General features: G+C 43.2%; 1 protein-coding gene across 1 annotated transcript in view; it reads right to left on the reverse strand.

Annotated features, from left to right (window-relative positions):
* The window catches only part of adcy4 (adenylate cyclase 4), a 53,817-nt gene that overhangs the window by 21,849 nt on the left and 9,410 nt on the right, over nt 1–22,558 (reverse strand). Inside the window, 11 exon segments of the mRNA XM_003223847.4 lie at nt 1,387–1,456; nt 2,050–2,136; nt 3,509–3,552; nt 12,616–12,798; nt 16,007–16,139; nt 17,886–18,044; nt 18,778–18,905; nt 19,828–19,939; nt 20,625–20,702; nt 20,704–20,774; nt 21,376–21,525. Coding sequence (XP_003223895.2) covers nt 1,387–1,456; nt 2,050–2,136; nt 3,509–3,552; nt 12,616–12,798; nt 16,007–16,139; nt 17,886–18,044; nt 18,778–18,905; nt 19,828–19,939; nt 20,625–20,702; nt 20,704–20,774; nt 21,376–21,525 — 1,215 coding nt within the window.

Genomic DNA, 22,558 nt, shown 5'->3' on the forward strand with positions numbered 1-22,558 from the left:
TTGGAGGCTTATAGATTGTCTTCCCCTAGCCAAAAGATCTTCTGCAGCTAACAAAACCAAGAATTGCTAGGTCAATCTAAGCTGTGCTTTTTCTCTCCAATTAAATAAATTATTAAATGAAATACATTTTAGTATTAAATTTTAGCCTGGAAGACTCCTGAATTGCAAACGAAATAGGAAGACAATGAGTTTTGTCCCCTAGTTTGCCTCTGCCACCTGATATTCAGAAGTATAACTAGGGGAAGATGCATCTCAATGGCAGAGCATGGGCTGCATCTAACAAAGCTCAGAAAAATGACATTGGGAGAGACTGTGGCTTTCAAAAGTCCTTTTTTATTAAACAGCTAAAAACACAGTTTTTCAAATGTGCATTCAAACAATCAATGACATGCTAGACCCCTCTCATTGACATACTGCTTCCTCGCACTTTATTTTCCTCCTACCTATCCTAACCCAAATTATCTCAGGATATGCTTTGACATTTGTCCAGGCACTTTATTAATGGTCTTGAAATCATGCACTTTTTGACCTGATTGCCCCCATTTTATCCATTGATGGTGATGTTCGTTTTTATTACCGTCCCCATCTGGCCACTACGGTGTTTTTGTATTTTGTGTTTTTAATTTGTTTATTATAGCTGAATGTTATGTTGATGTTGTTTTTACTTACTTATATTGGTTTTAATTGTCATATTTTGTTTTGTTTTGGGCTTGGCCCCATGTTAGCAACCCCGAGTCCCTTCGGGGAGATGGTGGCAGGATAGAAAAATAATGTATTATTATTATTATTATTATTATTATTATTATTATTATTATTATTATTATTATTATTACTCAGCCAGATCAGCGAACATATTGGTCCCAAGAGAGGGATTATTGGCATGATGGACAACAGAAGTATCTTTTCTGATGCAGAACCTGTTACCAGCATCTCTATATAAACATAGTATAAACTTCTTGGAGATTTGATGGGGTGAACAACAGGGGTTTATACCCATGGATCACACATGACATACTATAGCCCAGGCATGGGCCTACTGGCTGTTAGGAATTGTGGGAGTTGAAGTCCAAAACACCTGGAGGGCCAAAGTTTGCCCATGCCTGGGCTACAGCCTCTCACAAATTATGGTGATGCTATTACCAAAAACATCACATTTTACTCCTGCTAAATATGGCAATGTCACAATGGTAATATCACTGGTATCACCTTGTATGCTAACTTATGGTGTCATCCTCATTAACCTCTTGTGGACAATTCTGAGATCCTTCCGATTTTGGAATTCTGCATCAGGGATGCTCAAACTGTATATGGATGTGTGTGTATCCACACTTACATGGACTTGATTATTATTACCAAGGATCTTCAGATGGGGCTTAACCAAGTTACCTCCTTCTCAAGAGACTGCTCCTTGAAGTACAGCGTGATACGGTTCAAATCTTCCGACCTCTTCCATTGCCTAAGGAGAGCAGCACAGAAAAGGAAGATTTCACTCTGGATAAAGTCTCTACCTGCTTTCAATCATTTCCTTACCCATGAAATGTAGACATAGCCAAGGATTCATTTGCAATGGCCAAATGTGCAGACAAAACAGAAACTTTAACTTTGTTTTGCAGAAAAAGTTACAGTTTAATAAGCATTGTTCCTTTCTAGGCTGCTCCTTCTTTGTTGTTCCCCAGTGGTGCAATGGATTAAACCCTTGTGCCAGCAGGACTGCTGACTTGAAGGTTGGGTTGCTGACCTGAAGGTTGACAGTTCAAATCCAACCCAGGGAGAGCGCAGATGAGCACTCTCTGTCAGCTCCAGCTCCCCATGCAGGGACATGAGAGAAGCCTCCCACAAGGATGGTAAAAACATCAAAATATCCGGATATCCCCTGGGCAATGTCCTTGCAATTCTCTCACACCAGAAGCAACTTGCAGTTTCTCAAGTCGCTCCTAACATGAAAAAATTAAAACCAGAAATAGGTTGCTGTTGGTCTTTCTACTTTTTAAATTCCATCGTCAATCTCAGCTCTTTCCACCACACTTTCTCTTTGACCACACAACTTACTTCTGTGAGTTCAGCTGTTCAATGAGTTGGAAGAACTTTTCATCCACCCCTTCCAGCTCTTCATCTGGGCTTCTGGGGGCACGGACCCTGAAATAATATTCCAATCGGAAGAAGAAAGGCCCATTAGAAAAATAAGGAGCAGAACAATAATCCAACCATTACAATGTCCAATACAAAAAAATTAAAATATTAAATATCTTCCATTCTAAGACATACTTTTTTCTCATATAAACATCTCTAAAAATGGGGTGCACGTTAGAATCACAGGCACTTTTACATGTATATAAAGAGAAAGAGACCGAGGGTTGTTGTGTGTTTTCCGGGCTGTATGGCCATGTTCCAGAAGCATTCTCTCCTGATGTTTCGCCCACATCTATGGCAGGCATCCTCAGAGGTTGTGAGAGAGCAAGCTTTTTTCTGTTTGGGGTACTGAAAGTTCTGTGCATCTTACAATCTATGGCATCTTAGAATAGAAGAAATACTGTATCTGGGTTGCTGTGAATTTTCCGGACTGTATGGCCATGTTCCAGAAGCATTCTCTACTGACATTTCGCCTACATCTATGACCGGCATCCTAAGAGGTTTATTCAGAAGTCTGTCTAATATATTTAGCAGAGTTCTTTCTCCCATCTTGAACATTCCACAGGTATATAAACCCCACTTGCCTAGTTTCTAGCAGACCTCACAACCTCTGAGGATGCCTGCCATAGATGTGGGCAAAACATCAGGAGAGAATGCTTCTGGAACATGGCCATACAGCCTGAAAAACTCACAGCAACCCAGTGATTCCAGCCATGAAAACTTTTGACAATACTATATCTGTTATGTGCCAAATGGCCAGCAGAGGGCATATCAAAACAACACACATCTTTCTTGTTGGCTTGCTGTGAGTTATTCTGTCTGTATGGTCATGTTCCAGTAGCATTCTCTCCTGATGTTTCACCTGCATCTATGGCAGGCATTCTCAGAAGTTTGTTCTGTTGGAAATGCAGTAAGTGGAGTAAATATATATATCTGTAGAATGTCCAGGGTGTGAGAAAGAACTCTTGTCTGACGCAAGTGTGAATGTTGCATTGAATAGCCTTGCTGCTGCAAAGCCTGGCTGTTGCTGCCTTGGGGCATCCTTTGTTTGGGAGGTGTTAACTGGCACTTAATTGTTTGCTATCTGGAATTCCTCTGTTTCTGAGTGGTATTTTTAATTTACTGTCCTGATTCTGGTGTTTTTAAATATTGGCAACCAGATTTTGCTCATTTTTCTTGTTGTATTCAGTTTTGTGGTACAAACAAGAACAAACTTTTTTGCACTTATACAGAGGTAGTGGGGTACCTGATAGTGGGGTACCTGGGAGTATACGACAGGGCTGATATTCCAGTCCAACCCAACAATCTCTGGTGCAAAATAACTCAACAACCAAGTATTTATTATTTCTTCCCTCTCAATATAGATCTCAGTTCTTACCTTTCCATAGTCCTCTGCTGGTTCAAGGACCCCAAAGAAATCTCCTTAAAAAAAAGGGGGGGGGAGAGAGCATGAAATACAATTTGCAAATTTAACTTCTGTCATAAATTGACCATAGAGTCACCCTAGATGACCTAAATATTCTGAAAGAAGTATTTTCCCTGCTTTTTCATTCATTCACAGTTTTTACACTTCCACGAGTGTCGTGTGCCCCTAACCCTGCAAAAGTGAAGACCGTGCTATATATTCTTGATGTTATTCCATAATATTGATGCAAGAATTTGGCTTTCCGGATGAATAAATTGCCGTTCTTATCTTGCAGTCTCAAGATCTTTTCTCTTGTCCTTCTACTTTCCAAATATTTACAAAATTTTCTTATTCAAACCCAAAATCACAATAAGGTAAAGGTTTTCCCCTGACATTAGGTCTAGTAGTGTCCGACTCTGGGCGTTGGTGCTCATCTCCATTTCTAAGAAAAATAGCCGGTGTTGTCTGTAGATGTCTCCAAGGTCATGTAGCTAGCATGAATGCATGGAGCACCATTACCTTCCCGCTGGAGCGGTACCTATTTATCTACTCACATTTGCATCTTTTCAAACTGCTAGGTTGGCAGAAGCTGGGGGTAACAGCAGGAGCTCACCCCAATCCCTGGATTCGAATCACCAACCTATTGGTCAACAAGTTCATCAGCTCAGTGGTTTAACCCACGGTGCCACTGGAGGCCTGAAAAATCACAATATAGCTTGTCTAATTATATTCTTTGTCAGCTGTTTAATGCTTGTGTGTGTTTAATTAAAATGTATCTTGCCTTCCAATTAAAAAATGTAAATTAATTCCAAGAACTATTTCACAACATTTGTTTTTCTCAGAATAGGGGAGAGATGCAACTGGAGTTTCTTGTGTGTATGTTATGATTGAGCCTCATGGCTCTGTTACTGACAGACGTGGGCGTAAGACTCCTCGAGAGTCAGATACTCTCGAGGAGCGAGAAAGAAAAAGACTGCGAGACATTTTTGCAGCACCATCTGACGAAGAGTCTTTTGAGGGGTTTACGGAGAGAATGGAGGAGGGGCTGGTTAGCTCGGAGGAGGATGAGATGGATTGGACTCGGGTGAGGGAGGAATTGGGTGCCACTGGCCATGATGGGATAGAAGATGAATGGGGACCTTCAGGATTAGACCCATGGTATAGCTGGAGGGATGGGACGGGATCCACAGCTGGAGATGCTGTGGGGCGTAGTCAGAGGTGTTCCAGCTCTGATGAGGAAAGTGATGAGGAAACGCCCGGGTTAAGGAGGACAGCTGACAGTGATGAGGATTTGTAACTGGCATAAAATGGGGCTTGGGAGCAATTGCAAATTGCGTTGGGCAAGGTAATCTGGACGAACGCTTGGGATCTGTGTGGGACGCTTTCCTGAAGACTGGTGTGTTTTCGTGTGCTGATACGTAAGTTGTTTTGGAATTCAGGGTCAGACGGCGGGAGGAATTGTGTGGGCATTTGTTTGTGCAAACCTGTGCTTACTCTTATTAGCTTGACCTTCCGTCGTCTTCTTGACGGACGCCATCTCCTGCTTTGAAAACTCGGACTGAACTGACCACGGCTTGTCTTCCCCCTTCTTGGATTTGGAAACTACAAACGTCTGCTTCTGGCTTTGATCTACGGAAAGGAACTGGGTCTACTCTACTGCTACAATCCTTGGCTGATCTGTTCGTGTTGGAAATCCTGTCTGCTGTGTGTGTGGGAGCGACGCAAGTTACTCTAAGCACAGTGTTGGCAGCAGAGAGGAATCTGCTGCCAATTGGTTGCATTCTTTTGTATCTTTTGTTCCTCGGCTTTTGTTTTGTTTATCCCCAGGCTGAAGCAAGCAGTTTGTTTTTACCCGGATTAAACTCCGGTTTAATCCGGTTTATCTTTTGAACGTTTTTCCTTGTCCCTTTTTGCTCCTAAAGGCTAATACTGCCTGGCCCTTGTATTTTACGGGCATTTTGAGTTCTGTAATCCAATAAACTCTGTTATCTTGAACCTTGTGGCGTTCTGTCCTTGACAGATTGCCCAACGCCCATAAAAAGTTTATTGCAGTAATAAACCCGTCAGGAAGACGATGGAGGAGTTAAGGGCCAAATTTGACCAATTACAAACGGCTTTTACCGTCAGCCAAGCAGCTCATGCTGTGAAAGGACATGTTTTGACTCCTGAACGCTTTGACGGAACCAGGTGCAAGTTGCCAACCTTTTTGGCACAAGTGGAGCTTTATTTTTCCCAGCTCAGTGCTCATGCTTTTCCTACAGACACTAGCAAGGTGGCATTTATTTTGAGTTTGTTGACCAGTCCCGCAGGACAATGGGCCACTAATTTAATTTTGGGAAATGACCCAGTCAAGGACAATTTGAATGATTTCAAAAAGTTATTAACTGACACTTTTGGGGATCCTCTCCGCACGGAGAATGCTGGGTGGGCTCTGTATCGTTTGAAACAGGGAAAGGGGACTGTTTTGGATTATTTAAATAAGTTTAACTTGTATCGCCACCAGCTGGATTGGGGGGAAAATGCATTCATGCTTTTATTTACTGCTGGGTTAAGTGATATGCTCCAGGATGAATTAGCACGCTTGGAGCCGGCTGAAAATTGGGACGCCTTAGTAGCTAAGGTGCTGCGTTTGGACGCAAGGTTAGAGGCTCGTAAACACTCGAAAGCAATGTGTGCGCCACCCATGCATGTTACCAGGGCACCTGTGGTGATGGGGGAAGAGCCTATGGAGCTTGGGGTCTTTAAAAAGCTGTCTACAGAGGAAAAGAGCCGTAGGAGGCAGCTGGGGTTGTGTTTGTACTGTGGGAATGCTGGGCATTTTGCCAAAAACTGTAATGTGAAACCTTCTCAGCTTTCGGGAAAAGGCCAGCCCTAGTGCGACGTGAGTCCAACGCACTAGGGCTCCTCAAGCAGTCGACTGAGGGGAGGAAGCATGTTTTCGTACCCATTACATTATCTGTTGGGGGAAGGGAACTTGTTTCTACTTTGGCACTGCTGGACTCAGGGGCTACGGTCTCTTATGTAGATATTGAGTTTGCTAAGAAGCATGGCATTCCTAGAGTGCGCAAGGCATGCGACGTGTGGGTGGAAGGAGCAGATGGGAGACTGCTGGAGACTGGGGTGGTTAACCATGAAACCTCAGCAGTAATGTGGGAAGTGCAGGGAGTAACGGGAACGTTTGTGTGGGATATTACGAGCTTGCCTAGATATGATGTGATCCTGGGGATGGATTGGCTAGCTGTAGTAAACCCACAAGTAGATTGGGCGACACGTAAATTGACCTTAAAGAGGCAGGATTGTTGCACTCTGAATGTTACTCAATCTGATATGGAGGGAGTGCCTGCTGAGTATGGGGAGTTCTCTGATGTATTTTGTAAAAGAGAAGCGGACAAATTACCACCGCACAGGCCATATGATTGCGCCATTAAGCTAGCAGAAGGTGCGAAATTGCCAGCAGGAAGGCTGTATGCCTTGACTGTACCGGAAAGGCAAGCTTTGCGGGAGTTTCTAGATGAAAATTTAGCCAAGGGGTTTATTCGCCCATCTAGCTCTCCAACTGCGGCACCAGTATTCTTTGTAGCCAAAAAGACTGGGGAACTTAGGCTGGTCTGCGACTATCGGATCCTAAACAAATATACCATTCGGGATAGGTACCCGCTACCTTTAATATCGGAACTGTTATCAAGGGTGCAAGGGGCCAAGGTCTTTACCAAGCTTGACCTGCGGGGGGCATACAACTTAATCCGTATACGGGAAGGGGATGAATGGAAGACGGCATTTAACACGTGTTTCGGATGCCACGAGTTCCGAGTCATGCCTTTCGGACTTTGCAATGCTCCTGCGGTCTTCCAGAGGTTCATGAACGATGTGTTCAGGGACCTAATTGACCAATTTTTAGTGATTTATTTGGATGATATCTTGATTTTTTCTAAGGACGAGAAAGAACATCGTCAACATGTCAAGCAGGTTCTGCACCGTCTGCGGGCTAATGGGCTTTTCGCCAAGGCTTCCAAGTGCGTCTTTCATGTGCCTGAAGTGGAGTTCCTAGGTCATGTAGTGTCAGGTAGGGAACTTAAAATGGACCCACATAAGGTTGACGCCGTCAACTCATGGCAGGAGCTTAAGACTAAGAAGGATGTACAAAGGTTCTTAGGTTTCGCTAATTACTACCGGGAGTTTATTCCGAATTTTGCAAAGCTCACGGTACCTCTGACGCAGCTCCTGCGTAAGAAACAGCCATTTGTGTGGGGGCGGGAAGCTCACGATGCGTTTCTACAACTTAAGTCTAGTTTTCAATCGGACAACATACTAACACATCCTGATGTTGACAAACCGTTCGTGGTAGAAGCGGACGCTTCTAGCTACGCGTTGGGGGCTGTATTGTCTCAGAAGGATTCCTCAGGGACCTTGCGTCCCTGTGGATTTTACTCGCGGCAACTAACACCCTTTGAGCAGAACTATACCATATGGGAGAAGGAGTTGTTGGCGATTAAGGTGGCGTTTGAGGTGTGGCGGCACTGGCTTGAAGGGGCGCGGCACCAGATCGTGGTCAGATCTGATCACAAGAATTTAGAACACTTGCAAACAGCAAAGAAGTTAAACCAGCGTCAAATCCGATGGGCTTTGTTTTTCTCCAGGTTTAACTTCAAGGTGCAGTTCGTGGAGGGGAAGGCAAACTTGCGGGCCGATGCTTTATCCCGTAAGCCGGAGTTTAAGACCAATGAGCAGGTAGTATGTCAGACCATCTTGCCTACTGCCTCTCTATGTGTTGTAGATAATGAGCTCGGGTTACATGACCAGATCCTTGAGGCTCAGAGGGATGATGTGTGGACTCAGGAGCAACTGATGCTGCTATCAGCAGGTAACCGTACAATACTGCCGCATCTACAAGATCAAGACGGAGTATTGGTACGCAGGGGGCAGGTCTACGTACCAGTGGGGGCCCTCAGGTTGGAGGTGATTAGAGCCCACCATGACGAACCCATGGCTGGGCACTTTGGCAGGTTCAAGACCGTACAGCTTATCACCAGGAGCTACTGGTGGCCAAAGATGCGGCAAGACATTCTGCGCTTTTGTGACAGCTGCGCTGTTTGCCAGCAGAGTAAGACGCCTGTTGGGCGCCCTAGAGGGTTGTTGTCGTCTCTACCTGTTCCTGAGAGGCCATGGCAAATCATTTCCATGGATTTTATTTCGGATTTGCCTAAGTCTGGGGGTTATACTTGTATTTGGGTGGTGGTGGATTTATTTAGCAAACTGGCTCATTTTATTCCTTGTTCAACCATTCCGGCGGCCCCTACGTTGGCCTTACTATTTACCAAGCACATCTATCGTTTGCACGGAGCACCCGAGGTGATTATTTCAGATAGGGCTCCGCAATTCGTGTCACGCTTTTGGAAACACTTCCATGAGTGCTTAGGGACTAAGTTAAACGTTTCTTCAGCCTTTCATCCGCAAACGGATGGACAGTCGGAACGGGTTAATGGGCTCTTAGAGCAGTATTTGCGTTGTTTTTGTTTAGATCAACCCACGGCTTGGGTGAAGTGGTTACCGGTGGCGGAGTTCGCTTACAACAATGCGGTGCACACGTCTAGTCAGCATACGCCATTTGAGCTAACTTATGGTTTTCACCCACGGGGAGGTGTGGCGCCGTCGACCAATGTGGTCTCTTCGGACCCTGTGTACCGCTCTTCGGAAATGGCTGCATTGCATGATGTTGCCCGTCGCTTACTGTTGGAAGCTAAGGCAACGCAAGAGACTCAGGCTGACCGCCACAGGCAGGCAGGGGAGGAGTTGGAAGAAGGGGATTTGGTGTGGTTATCTTCCAAACATATTAAACAGGCTGGGGGAAAGTTTGCGCCTCGGTATTTGGGTCCCTTTCCTATCGTTAAAAAGATTTCTTCCGTTGCGTTTCGTTTGCATTTACCGTCTAGTTTAAAGGTCCATCCAGTCTTTCATCGTTCGCTGTTGAAACTCGATACCTCCAGTCGTCGTGGTGCTATAGCGGAGGGTATCACTGCCACTTCTCCGCCATCGGGGGAGGAGGCCTTTGTGAGAGGGGATAGTGTTATGATTGAGCCTCATGGCTCTGTTACTGACAGACGTGGGCGTAAGACTCCTCGAGAGTCAGATACTCTCGAGGAGCGAGAAAGAAAAAGACTGCGAGACATTTTTGCAGCACCATCTGACGAAGAGTCTTTTGAGGGGTTTACGGAGAGAATGGAGGAGGGGCTGGTTAGCTCGGAGGAGGATGAGATGGATTGGACTCGGGTGAGGGAGGAATTGGGTGCCACTGGCCATGATGGGATAGAAGATGAATGGGGACCTTCAGGATTAGACCCATGGTATAGCTGGAGGGATGGGACGGGATCCACAGCTGGAGATGCTGTGGGGCGTAGTCAGAGGTGTTCCAGCTCTGATGAGGAAAGTGATGAGGAAACGCCCGGGTTAAGGAGGACAGCTGACAGTGATGAGGATTTGTAACTGGCATAAAATGGGGCTTGGGAGCAATTGCAAATTGCGTTGGGCAAGGTAATCTGGACGAACGCTTGGGATCTGTGTGGGACGCTTTCCTGAAGACTGGTGTGTTTTCGTGTGCTGATACGTAAGTTGTTTTGGAATTCAGGGTCAGACGGCGGGAGGAATTGTGTGGGCATTTGTTTGTGCAAACCTGTGCTTACTCTTATTAGCTTGACCTTCCGTCGTCTTCTTGACGGACGCCATCTCCTGCTTTGAAAACTCGGACTGAACTGACCACGGCTTGTCTTCCCCCTTCTTGGACTTGGAAACTACAAACGTCTGCTTCTGGCTTTGATCTACGGAAAGGAACTGGGTCTACTCTACTGCTACAATCCTTGGCTGATCTGTTCGTGTTGGAAATCCTGTCTGCTGTGTGTGTGGGAGCGACGCAAGTTACTCTAAGCACAGTGTTGGCAGCAGAGAGGAATCTGCTGCCAATTAGTTGCATTCTTTTGTATCTTTTGTTCCTCGGCTTTTGTTTTGTTTATCCCCAGGCTGAAGCAAGCAGTTTGTTTTTACCCGGATTAAACTCCGGTTTAATCCGGTTTATCTTTTGAACGTTTTTCCTTGTCCCTTTTTGCTCCTAAAGGCTAATACTGCCTGGCCCTTGTATTTTACGGGCATTTTGAGTTCTGTAATCCAATAAACTCTGTTATCTTGAACCTTGTGGCGTTCTGTCCTTGACAGTGTATGTCTTCAAGGCATCCATCTACAAATTTCATAGGGATTTTTAACTGAGAGGTGTTATTCCAGTGTCTTCCTCTGAAATATAGCTTACAGAACCTGGGATTTGTTGGTGGCCTCCCATCCGAGTATGAAGCAGGGCTGGCGCTGCTTAGTTTCCAAGATCGGATGGAATCTAGTGCCTTTCGTGTATTTAGGTCATATCATACCTGGAGCATCATTGTTTCTTAAACATGTACTGTATATACTCGAGTATAAGCCTAGTTTTTCAGACCTTTTTTAGGGCTGAAAAAGCTCCCCTCGGCTTATACTCGAGTGAGGGTCCTGGCCGGTTTCTATTCAGGTCAGCTTATACTTGAGTATATAGGTATTCAGAGTTGGACAGTCTTATCTTATTAAAGTCTTATTATTATCTTATATAAATATTCAAAAACATTTAACCTACTGATGCCTCAAATAATGTAATTTTATTAATATCCATTTTATTTTTGAAATTGACCCATAGCTGCTGCATTTCCCACCCTCGTCTTATACTCAATAAGTATTCCCAGTTTTTGTGGTTAAATTAGGGGCCTCAGCTTACCATATATACTCGAATATAAACCGACCCGAATATAAGCCGAGGCATCTAATTTTACCACAAAAAAACTGGGAAATCATTGACTCAGGTACAGGCTGAGGGTGGTAAATTTCAGAAATAAAAATAGATACCAAAAAATTACATTAATTGAGGCATCAGTAGGTTAAATGTTTTTGAATATTTACATCAAGCTCTAATTTGAGATAAGACTGTCTCTCTGATTAAATCATTATTCTCATCTTCTTCAATGTAAATATGTTTATAATAAAATAATAATAAAACTTTATTTATACCCCGCCACCATCTCCCCAACGGGGACTCGGGGCGGCTTACATGGGGCCATGCCCAGAACAGTACAATATAGCAAAATATAAAACAACATATCATAATACAATTAAACAATACAATAAATAATCATATACAATGCAACACAATATATATATATATATATATATATATATATATATATACATACATACATACATACATACATATCAGGGCGGGCCGCATGAGACACTTAATGAAAACTTGGGGTAAGAAAAGGATAAGAATACAATCACGGAGACCAGGGACATAAGATAAAAACAATCTAGAGGGTAGATGATGGGGGAGTAACAAAAGAAGTGTATAATAGTTACTCTCCGAAAGCACATCGGAAAAGCCAGGTTTTTAAATCTTTCCTGAAGGCTAAAAGAGTGGGGGCTTGCCTAATTTCGATGGGCAGTGAGTTCCATAAACGGGGGGCCACAGCAGAGAAGGCCCTCTCCCTTGTTCCCACCAGGCGGGTCTGGGATCAGGCAGTGGCGACAGTAAAATAATACATGTAATAATAATAATAATAAATAGAGTAAAATAATACATATAATAATAAATAGAGTAGAATAATAAATGTAATAATAATAATAATAATAGAGTAAAATAAATGTAATAGTAGCAACAACAGAGTACATTAATAAATGTAATAATAATAGAGTAAAATAATAAATGTAATAATACCAATAAAAATAGAGAAAATAATAAATGTACCATATATTCTCGAGTATAAGCTGACCCAAATATAAGCCAACCAGGATCTTCACCCGAGTATAAGCCGAGGGGGGCTTTTTTAGTCCTAAAAAAAGGACTGTAAAATTAGGCTTATACTTGAGTATATACAGTATATTCGGGTCGGCTTATACTCGAGTATATATGGTAATTTTGGCAAATGAATAACATGAAGCCACAGGGAGCAGAGTCAAACTGGGTCTAGATTGGATGGCTAATGAATGACGATGGCAAGGGCTCCCCCTGCTGGACATACCGAGTGGTTGTTCCGAACGAATCCTGTTGACTCTGGTGGAAGGTTGTCCCTCTGCTTGAGGTTGGCAAAGGGCTTGGCTGCACCCCAGGACTCCAGGTAGCGGGTCATCCGGACCGAGGCCCTCATCTTGTAGCACTCACCTGGGCCAGGTGAAAGTGTTCCAGAGCAGCTTACTTCTTCAGCCTAAAGGGAAGAGGAACCAGAGTATGAGGAAGATTTGTGAGTCCGAAACCAAAACCAACAAATCTAGGCCACCCCATCCCTTGTTCCAGAATTGCATCTCAAAATCACACCATGCGCAGATACAGACTTCCATACTGTTCTTTCCTGATGGCAGTAGTGTTAGAGTGTGTGTTCAACTATCAGAGATCTTGATTTAAGGAGCAATCAATCTAACGGCTTGGAGAAAGGAAACTAAGCTACCAGTATTTTAAAAACTCTAAAATCAGGACCGTAAATAAAAGAACAACACTCAGAAAAACAGGAGAATTCCAGAAATGAAACAATCAGGGCCAGTTAACACCATCCAACAAAGGATTCCCTCAGGGTGAAAGCAGGTAGGCTTTGAAGCTGCAATACCATTCAACGCTAATCAAGGTGGCTAATTGCAATATTCACATCTGCCTTCAACAGACAATTCTTTCTCTCATCCTGGACATTATTCCACAGATATATAAACCTCACTTGCCTAGTTTCCAACAGACTTCCCAACCTCTGAGGATGCCTGCCATAGATGTGGGCAAAACGTCAGGAAAGAATACTTCTGGAACATGGCCATACTGCAACCCAGAAACTAAGCTTTATTGTAGGAATTCCATTCTAAGACAGGAAAGTTACTCAGGATGCTAATATAACCTAGCTGCATCTTGGAAGGTTGAAAACTCATAGGAGAAGGTGGAGAAACATCTCTAAGAGTATCAGTTTCCATCACAGAGAGGTCAGGATAGGTAGATATACAAGGATGATGTGTTAGGTCCCTCAAACTAGCTATAGCTAAAGCTCTCCTGAAGCGCTCTCCAGTGTTTCACGTTGTTGCATTTCCAACAAGTAGCATGCTCAAAGAATTGTTCCTCCAGCGTTTTTCAAATATGAAAATTCTTTTCATCCCTATGGAAAATCCATCTATTCTCATTCCATCCCTACCTCTGAGCTTCAGCTGTTTTGGATTACAACTTCCATAGTCTTTCACAATTATCCTTGGTTAGTGAGGCTAATTGGAGTTATAAGTTCAATTTCTCAATTTAAAGGCAGCCTTGGGGCATCATGCAATCCCATGACTGGCTTTGTGACACTTCACCCCACCAAATTCCCCTGTCTTCTGCCTTCCCACACAGTTAATTGCTTTCTCTGAAAGCCAGTAGAAGAACGATATGAAATTGTCTTCCATTGAGTCACAAACCATGGTTCAACCTAGGCAAAATGCACCCCATTGCTACATGCAGTATTTGGAGGCCCTCCCAGAATCCCAGAATGGCTTCCGCCCCTCCAGAGGAACAGTGGACATGATCTTCACTGCTCGACAGCTCCAAGAAAAATGCAGAGAACAAAACCAACCTCTGTACATGGCATTCATTGACCTTGCAAAGGCATTCGACACAGTGAATCGCACGCTCTCTGGACCATCCTCCGAAAAATCAAGTGCCCTGACAAATTTGTGAACATCCTGCGGCTCCTCCATGATGACATGATGGCAACAGTCTTGGACAGCAACGGCTCCCAAAGTGACCCATTTAAGGTGGAATCAGGTGTCAAGCAGGGATGTGTTATTGCCCCCACCTTATTTTCCATCTTCATCGCTATGATACTTCACCTTGTTGATGGGAAGCTTCCCACCGGAGTGGAAATCATCTATCGGACAGATGGCAAGCTATTTAACCTCAGCAGACTGAAAGCTAAAACCAAGGTCACCACAACATCTGTTAAAGAACTCCAATATGCCGACGACAACGTAGTCTGTGCACATTCAGACGAACACCTACAAGCCACTCTAAACACCTTCGCAGAAGCATACGAGAAGCTCGGCCTCTCACTGAACATCGAGAAAACCAAAGTGCTCTTCCAACAGGCACCAGCGAATCCCTCTGCAAATCCAGGAATAAAGCTTAACGGTGTAACATTAAAAAATGTCGACCATTTCTGCTACCTTGGCAGCCACCTCTCCACAAAAGTCAACATCGACACTGAAATACAACACTGCCTGAGCTCTGCGAGTGCAGCATTTTTCAGAATGAAGCAGAGAGTGTTTGATGACCGGGACATCCATAGAGATACCAAGGTGCTTGTTTATAAAGCCATTGTCCTCCCAACCCTGCTCTACACCTGCGAAACGTGGACTGTCTACAGACATCACACCAAACTCCTGGAGCGTTTCCATCAGCGTTGCCTCAGAAAAATCCTGCAAATCTCTTGGGAAGACAGGCGGACAAATGTCAGCGTGCTGGAAGAAGCAAAGACCACCAGCATTGAAGCAATGCTCCGCTGGACTGGCCACGTTGTCCGAATGCCTGATCACCGGCTCCCAAAGCAGTTGCTCTACTCCGAACTCAAGAATGGGAAACGGAATGTTGGTGGGCAGGAAAAGAGATTTAAAGATGGGCTCAAAGCCAACCTTAAAAACTGTGGCATAGACACTGAGAACTGGGAAGCCCTGGCTCTTGAGCGCTCTAATTGGAGGTCAGCTGTGACCAGCAGTGCTGTGAAGTTCGAAGAGACACGAATGGAGGGAGAAAGGGAGAAACGTGCCAAGAGGAAGGAGCGTCAAGCCTACTCTGACCAGGACCACCTTCCACCTGGAAACCGATGTCCTCACTGCGGGAGAACATGCAGATCAAGAATAGGTCTCTTCAGCCATCTACGGACACACCCCCAAGATGGAAGACAATCATCCTCAAACTACGAGGGATCGCCTAAGTAAGTAAGTATTTGGAGCCCACCTTTGCGCCATCATCTCAAATTCCCCCAACCACCCCATTAAAAAGGTGTGATTTGGAGGAATTTTCTTGCCCCAGTACCACACAGAAACCAACCAAATACATGAAAACACTTGGAAAAATTCCATCCTGCTCCCACAATCACTCCAGAACTGCCTAATATTCCCAAATGCATCTGTTTTCCTCTACAGTCCTTCTCAAAAGGATAATAAAAAGCAGCATCACTTTCTAAGAAATGGATGTTGCTGTGTGGAAGTGTCCCACCCACTGGGAGGAGAGGATCTGGGAGAAAAGTTGCCCCTCCATCCAAGTCCAGCAAGTGTACGACCGGCATGGAAGTCCTTCCACCATCTCTATTCCCAAAGATCATCTGCATACAAAGAGGGCTCTTCAATGGACTTCCAGAGAACCGTCAGAGATAACAATTCTGCAGATCTCAGCCATTGTGGAGAATTCCTCACCCTGGGATCAATGACCAAAAAAGTTCTGATCTTGTTCTCCCTTAGGTACGAATCCCGTTGCCAGCAACACACTTTCTCCACGGCATACACACCACCCAGGTGTGACAAAGTGGCCTCTGTGATGTGGACCCTCCTAGAAAGAAAAGACACTGGTGTGAAGTTCTTGCATGCAGTCAGTCATCACAAGACACAGGGCCTTTCCAGGCAGCCATATAAGCCAGAATATCAAGGCAGATAATCCACAATATCTGCTTTGAACTGGGTTATCTGAGTCCACACTGCCATATAATCTAGTTCAATGTAGATTTTATATAGCTGTGTGGAAGGGACCTTAGAATGCATCAAGTAGAATTATCTACATCAAATAATGCATTTAAAAACAAATTAATCATGACTTGTTTAATTTGTTTTTAAATGCATTCTTTGATGTTTCAACTGTTGATTTTATGATATTATATTATTGTACTAGCTGTGGCTGGCCATATGTTGCTGTGGCGAAGTATGGTGGTATGGGAAATAGTCAAGATAATCCAGTTCAAAGCAGATAAAATAAGATTATAAATGGGTTATATAGCTGTGTGGAAGGGCCTTGAGTCTACATTGCCATATAATCCAGTTAAAATCAGATAATCTGTATCTTATAGGCAGTGTGGAAGAGGCCTAAGTGAGGCCTAACTCTGCCTGTCCCCTGGGCTGAGTGGGTTGCTAGGAGACCAAGTGGGCGGAGCTTAACCTTCTAACTGGCAGCAACTGGATAAAAACAATTATTCCTCTCCCTCTAATTAGGACTTTATTTTTCTTTTCTTTTTGTTATATGAACGTAGAGGCATGGATGAGGGGTTGTGCTGCCAAGTTTAGTGTTTCTGGGATGTGTAGTTTTTTTGTTTTGTCCTAGGCCGAAATTTCATTACCCTTTTATATATATAGATTGGGCTTGCCCCCATGTGAGCCGCTCCGAGTCCCTATTGGGGAGATAGAGGCAGCATACAAAAAATAAAATTATTATTATTATTATTATTATTATTATTATTATTATTATTATTATTATTATTATTACATGACCCTGTCATTGTTTTGTTAAGGTATATATTGGATAAATCTAAAGATGGAGCCCCCGGTGGAGCAGTGGATTAAAGCCTTGTGACTTGAAGGTTGGGTTACTGACCTGAAGGTTGCCAGGTTCGAATCCCACCCGGGGAGAGCACGGATGAGCTCCCTCTATCAGCTCCAGCTCCATGCGGGGATATGAAAGAAGCCTCCCATAAGGATGGTAAAAACATCAAAACATCAGGGCGTCCCCTGGGCAACGTCCTTGCAGACGGCCAATTCTCTCACTCCAGAAGCAACTCAAGTTGCTCCTGACACGGAAAAAAAAATCTAAAGATACAGACAGTTGGTGGAGAAAACGGGAAACTGATAGCTGATTTAAATAAGCAGCAATTAAAGCTATAACTAGCACCAACTGTGAGCTAATTAAAAGTGGCATCCCAGTCAGCAATAGATGTGCAACCATAACATCTGATTTAGACCTCATTAAATCTCAACAGCAGCTAATCTACTTTGGATATGAGGCCACACTTATAGAAAACAACCCAGGGATCTCTTTTGGGATCAGGATTCAACACCTTCGATACCTCTTGCAAATTTTGGATTGACGTATGGAACCGAAGACATATCAGCCACAAGTCACAAATAATAATGACAGCAATGCAATAAAGGCAGAGCCATCTTTTTCTTCCCGTGTAGTCTGAAGAGCTGTCTCAAAATATTTCCATTGCAATTTGTTCTGCAGCCACTAGATGGCAGTTTTATAAGCCTAAAGATAAGCCTTTTCTGTGCCATGCAGGAGCATCCTGGCTCACCATCATGTTTTTCTCACCCTGGCACACCTCCGGCTTCCATGTGATTGGCTAACGTCACATCATCAGACCAGACATCGTACTGCCATTTCTGGAGACCGATCACCCCACACAGCACATTTCCCGAATGGACTCCAACTCTCATGTTGATATCCACCCCAGTGGCATCACGCAGCTTTCTGGGAGAAAGCATAATAATTTTGCTTTATTATCCTCCAGATTAGTAAAGTAACTTTAAACCTATGCCTACCTGTCTTGATAGAAATACAGTTAAAAACAAATACATGGCAATGGTACATTTCCCTACTGGATATAACTGTGGCTATTTGGGCACATTCAGCTAAGCCACAATTTACGCTTGCTTGCTTGTTGCTTTAGCTGAGAATCGTCCAACAAACCACCCAAAAGACCCACAAGTTTTTTTCTCCCATTTCTAGTTGATTTTTCCTTCATTCCTGTTTCAGCATAAGCAGTTATAGAAATAAACTAGAGACAAGCCATAGTTCCAAGCTTCATGACAAGACATGGTTTTGGCAAGCCAGAGTTCACATGCCAATAACAGCCAACCATGATTTATAATCATGGCTTGTGGCTGGTCATAAGCCAAATTTAACAAAGTGTCTTACACATGATTGGGATCGATTTGTAATACTGCTAAACTGATTTGAAGAAACTCAGCTATGAAGATACAGGAGTATTTTAAATGAAGATATGGGGACAAATGCCTCCCAATCATTAGATGTCCATGATCTCCAACACTGACCAATATTTTACTCCATCTAATAATAGGGCTGGTGGTCATTAATACATGCAAAGCAAAATACCTGGATGCCAATACCCTTTTTACTTAAATATTGTAGTTTTCCCCCATAAACATCTTGCAAACACCCCCCAGGAACTCGCTCCACTCACTTGATGGCCTGGCACATATCAAGGCCCATCTTGACACAGTTTCGGGCATGGTTAGGAAGTGACACGGGCAGCCCAGAGACACAGTAGTAGCAGTCACCCAAGATCTTGATCCTCATGCATTCATTATCCTGGAGAGAAAGTAATTGGAACTAGCCATTGCCTCATTGAGTCTTTATTTCAATGGTAATGGAGTAGCAACAAGATAACCAGTTGTGGCTGCATGGATTGGGTACCATGTCCTTCAGCAGGGAAGAGTAGATGTTTCTAAAAGTAGAACATGGTTTGTTGTTGTTATTGTTGAGTACCTTAAAGGCATTCCCAACCCTAAGGCGAAACTGCTGTGGGGCTTTCTTGACAAGATTTGTTCAGGGTGGGTTGTCCTCTTCGGAGGTTAAGAGAATATGACCTGTTCAAGGTCCCCCAGTGGGTTTCCAGAGCCGGGTGGGGATTTCATACCCATTCTCCAGAGTCTTTGATGCATCTACACTGTATAATTAATGCAGTTGACACCACTTTAATTGTCATGCCTCCGTGCCATGAAATCATGGGAGTTACATGAGGAGGAGGATTAGTACATCTTAATTGTATACTGTCGTTTAGATACTGGATATCTACCTCCACCCTATTGGTCGCAGTAACCTACTCCATATTTTTAGTGCATTTTAGCTGTTCCGTTTTTTATTATGTTAGCAAATGTGTGCAATGTGATATATTATGTTTATTTAAGTTCTTACTTTTTTGTTATTATTGGTTAGTTATTATAAATTTATATTGATGCTGTTTTATTTATTGTGTTGATTGATTTGTTGTTTGTCTGTTTTATTATGCCATTGAATGTTTGCCACTTTTGATGGAAACTGCCCTGCATCCCCTTGGGGAGATAGAGCAGGTTACAAATAAAGTATTATTATTACTACTACTACTACTACTACCACCACCACCACTACTACTGTTTGGTGGGGCACCAGCATTCTTTGGCAGAGAAAGCTAAAGACATTGTAAAACTGCAACATAAAGGTTTTCTGATTGAGCAAAGGAACTGTTACTCACCTTAGCGATCTGATCAAACTTGCCAAACAGTTCATTGAGCATAAGGACTAGCTCTTTGGGGGAGCATTCACTGGCCAAAAGAGTGAAGCCAACAATGTCAGCGTAAAGAATACTGTAGAAGGGAGAGAACGAGAAAGTGAGTAGTAGTAAGTAGACTTATTGTTTATAACACAAACACATTTTCACATTCCCATCTTGCCTCTGGTTCAGCCACAAACGTAGAGTTGGGTAACCTCAAGCAGTATATCCTTAGAATTGATGTCACCCAATGAAGTAAATCCCTTTAACTTCCTCCCCTACCACACTATACAGGATATTGTATCCACAATATTGGATCTAAAATAACAGAGAATTTGACAAAATTGGTAACTATAAAAGAAGTAGGCAACAATGCATGCCTGTAGAATGTGCAGACAGTGCTGTGTGATACAAAGCATAATTATAATTGAGTATTAATGACAGCTCTGACCAGCGAATAGATGCATTATAAAGTTTTAAAAATAAATTATTGGTAATTTTTGCCTTGTAAGTATGTTGATATAGTACAGGTGAGCTTACTAAAATATTTTTGAAGTTATATCTATCAAAGTATAGGAACATTTTTATAATAACTGATAAATCTCTGCTAAAACGCCACACGAAACTTTTACAACCATTTTGATATCACCCCTTTGATGGCATCACCTGGTTGCTGGCACCCCTCAAACTAACCTCAGGCCCTTATATAGTGGAGTATGTGGAAATCCAATGTTCTGCAGTTACAAATGGCCAAACCATATGGCCTTACAAGCAAATACCTGACATTCTGGTGGCGCTTCACATAGAGGTTATGGAAGTTATTAGTGCTCTCGTGTTGGCGCTGAGCCTGGCCCCCGCAGCCTCTCAATGATCTCAGCCTTCATCTCCAAGGCAATGTAGGCAGGAAGTATGGAGAGGAGAAGGTGTTCCTGGAATTATCAGCAGGGTAAAGAGAGAAAGGAACTGAGTGAGTTTACACAAGATCCTTCCAATCATGGATTAAGTAATATCATTGCAACTCCAATTATTATTATTTATTATTTACAGCATTTATATTCCGCCCTTCTCACCCCGAAGGGGACTCAGGGCAGATCACATTACACATATAAGGCAAACATTCAATGCCTTTAACATAGAACAAAGACAAGACAAACATAGGCTCCGAGCTGGCCTCGAACTCATGACCTCTTGGTCAGAGTAATTTGTTACAGCTGGCTGCAGCTGGCTGGCTGCTCACCAATCTGTGCCACAGCCCGGGCCCAACTTTTGCTGTTGTTCCTGTTTATATGCTACCTGATCCTGTGAGCTTCCCGTGGTATGAATCTGAAGTTTAAGTTTTGGTGGCTACATGGAAAGGCTACATGGAATGGACAGGCATCAGAAGGATCAATTTGGTTCTTTGAATATATGTGGAAACACTTATACTTGTCTGATTTCTGGTCAGTATTGTCTAAACTGAGTGGTAGGGTTTCATATTCTCAAAGATCTGGGAAATCCGTAGGAAAAGTTTCTTATCTATTCCATACTAACCTGATGCTGTTTCTCTGATTCCAGCTTGACTCGGGATTGGATGAGATTGAAGGTCTCATGAAACGTCTCTCCCAAGGCCACTTCCATTAAATGCTTGTGGTACGCACCCACTAAATTGCCACAGACAAAAATGACTAGATTGGCCAGGAGCTGGAAACATACAAAAATGAAAACAAACAATTAAGTCAGATGAGAAGGAAAAGAGGTTGTGATAAAGCAGAAGAAAGTTGGAAAGAGAGATGTGCTGGCTGGTGACATCAACTAAAGACAATTCCGTGAAACTACTCTCCCTGTTCTCTGATATCCTGGAGGACAGACCTAATTGGTTTAAGTTACAGGAAAACAGATGGACCTGGAAACTTCTCCAGATGCTAGGAACAACCCAACAATGTAACTAAATAACTACAGGATGATTGTCTCTTACATGGCGATCTTCTAGGCATAGTGATTTTCTATCTTAAGGATACTCTAGATCAGTGGTTCTCAACCTATGGGTCCTCAGATGTTTTGGCCTTCAACTCCCAGAAATCCTACCAGCTGGTAAACTGGCTGGGATTTGTGAGTTGTAGGCCAAAATACCTGGGGACCCACAGGTTGAGGACCACTGCTCTACATTACCTGCATTCAGAAAGGGCTAGACCAGGTAGTCTACAAGGCTCTGCCCAACTCTATGTCTGGTCCAGTCCAAAAGCAGATAATAAAAAATGGGAGCAAGATGTGTCAATGGATGGAGAGATTGAGGGGTGGAGATAGTTGTGAAAGAATGGAAAGATGGACCACGAGAAACAGACAGGATAAAAGAGAGGTGGCAAATGCAGAGAGAGTTGTTGAAAAATAATTATATAAATCCCAAGGTTTGGATCAGAAAAGGTACGGAGATAAAATGAAAATGGATCTTGAGCTCAGATCAACTAAGAGGTGGTCACAGCTAGGTGAGGTTGTGCCAAATGGTATCATTCAATTGACCATGTGTTTCCATTCTTTTTGATTACAAGTTTCCTTAAAGAGACAAGGAAGCATTTGCTCCCAAGGATGACACCTATGGATCATGATACCAATTGAAAAGAAGTTATCACAAAGAAGCAGGAAATAGCATAACGACTGAAAATGAAACATAGCAATTGGCTTCGTGACACAATAAGAGAAATATATATGGCAGCACACCAAAAGATATTCTGGTTGA

This window comes from Anolis carolinensis, chromosome 6 (assembly GCF_035594765.1).
Source record: "Anolis carolinensis isolate JA03-04 chromosome 6, rAnoCar3.1.pri, whole genome shotgun sequence".
NCBI classification, from domain to species: Eukaryota; Metazoa; Chordata; class Lepidosauria; order Squamata; family Dactyloidae; genus Anolis; species Anolis carolinensis.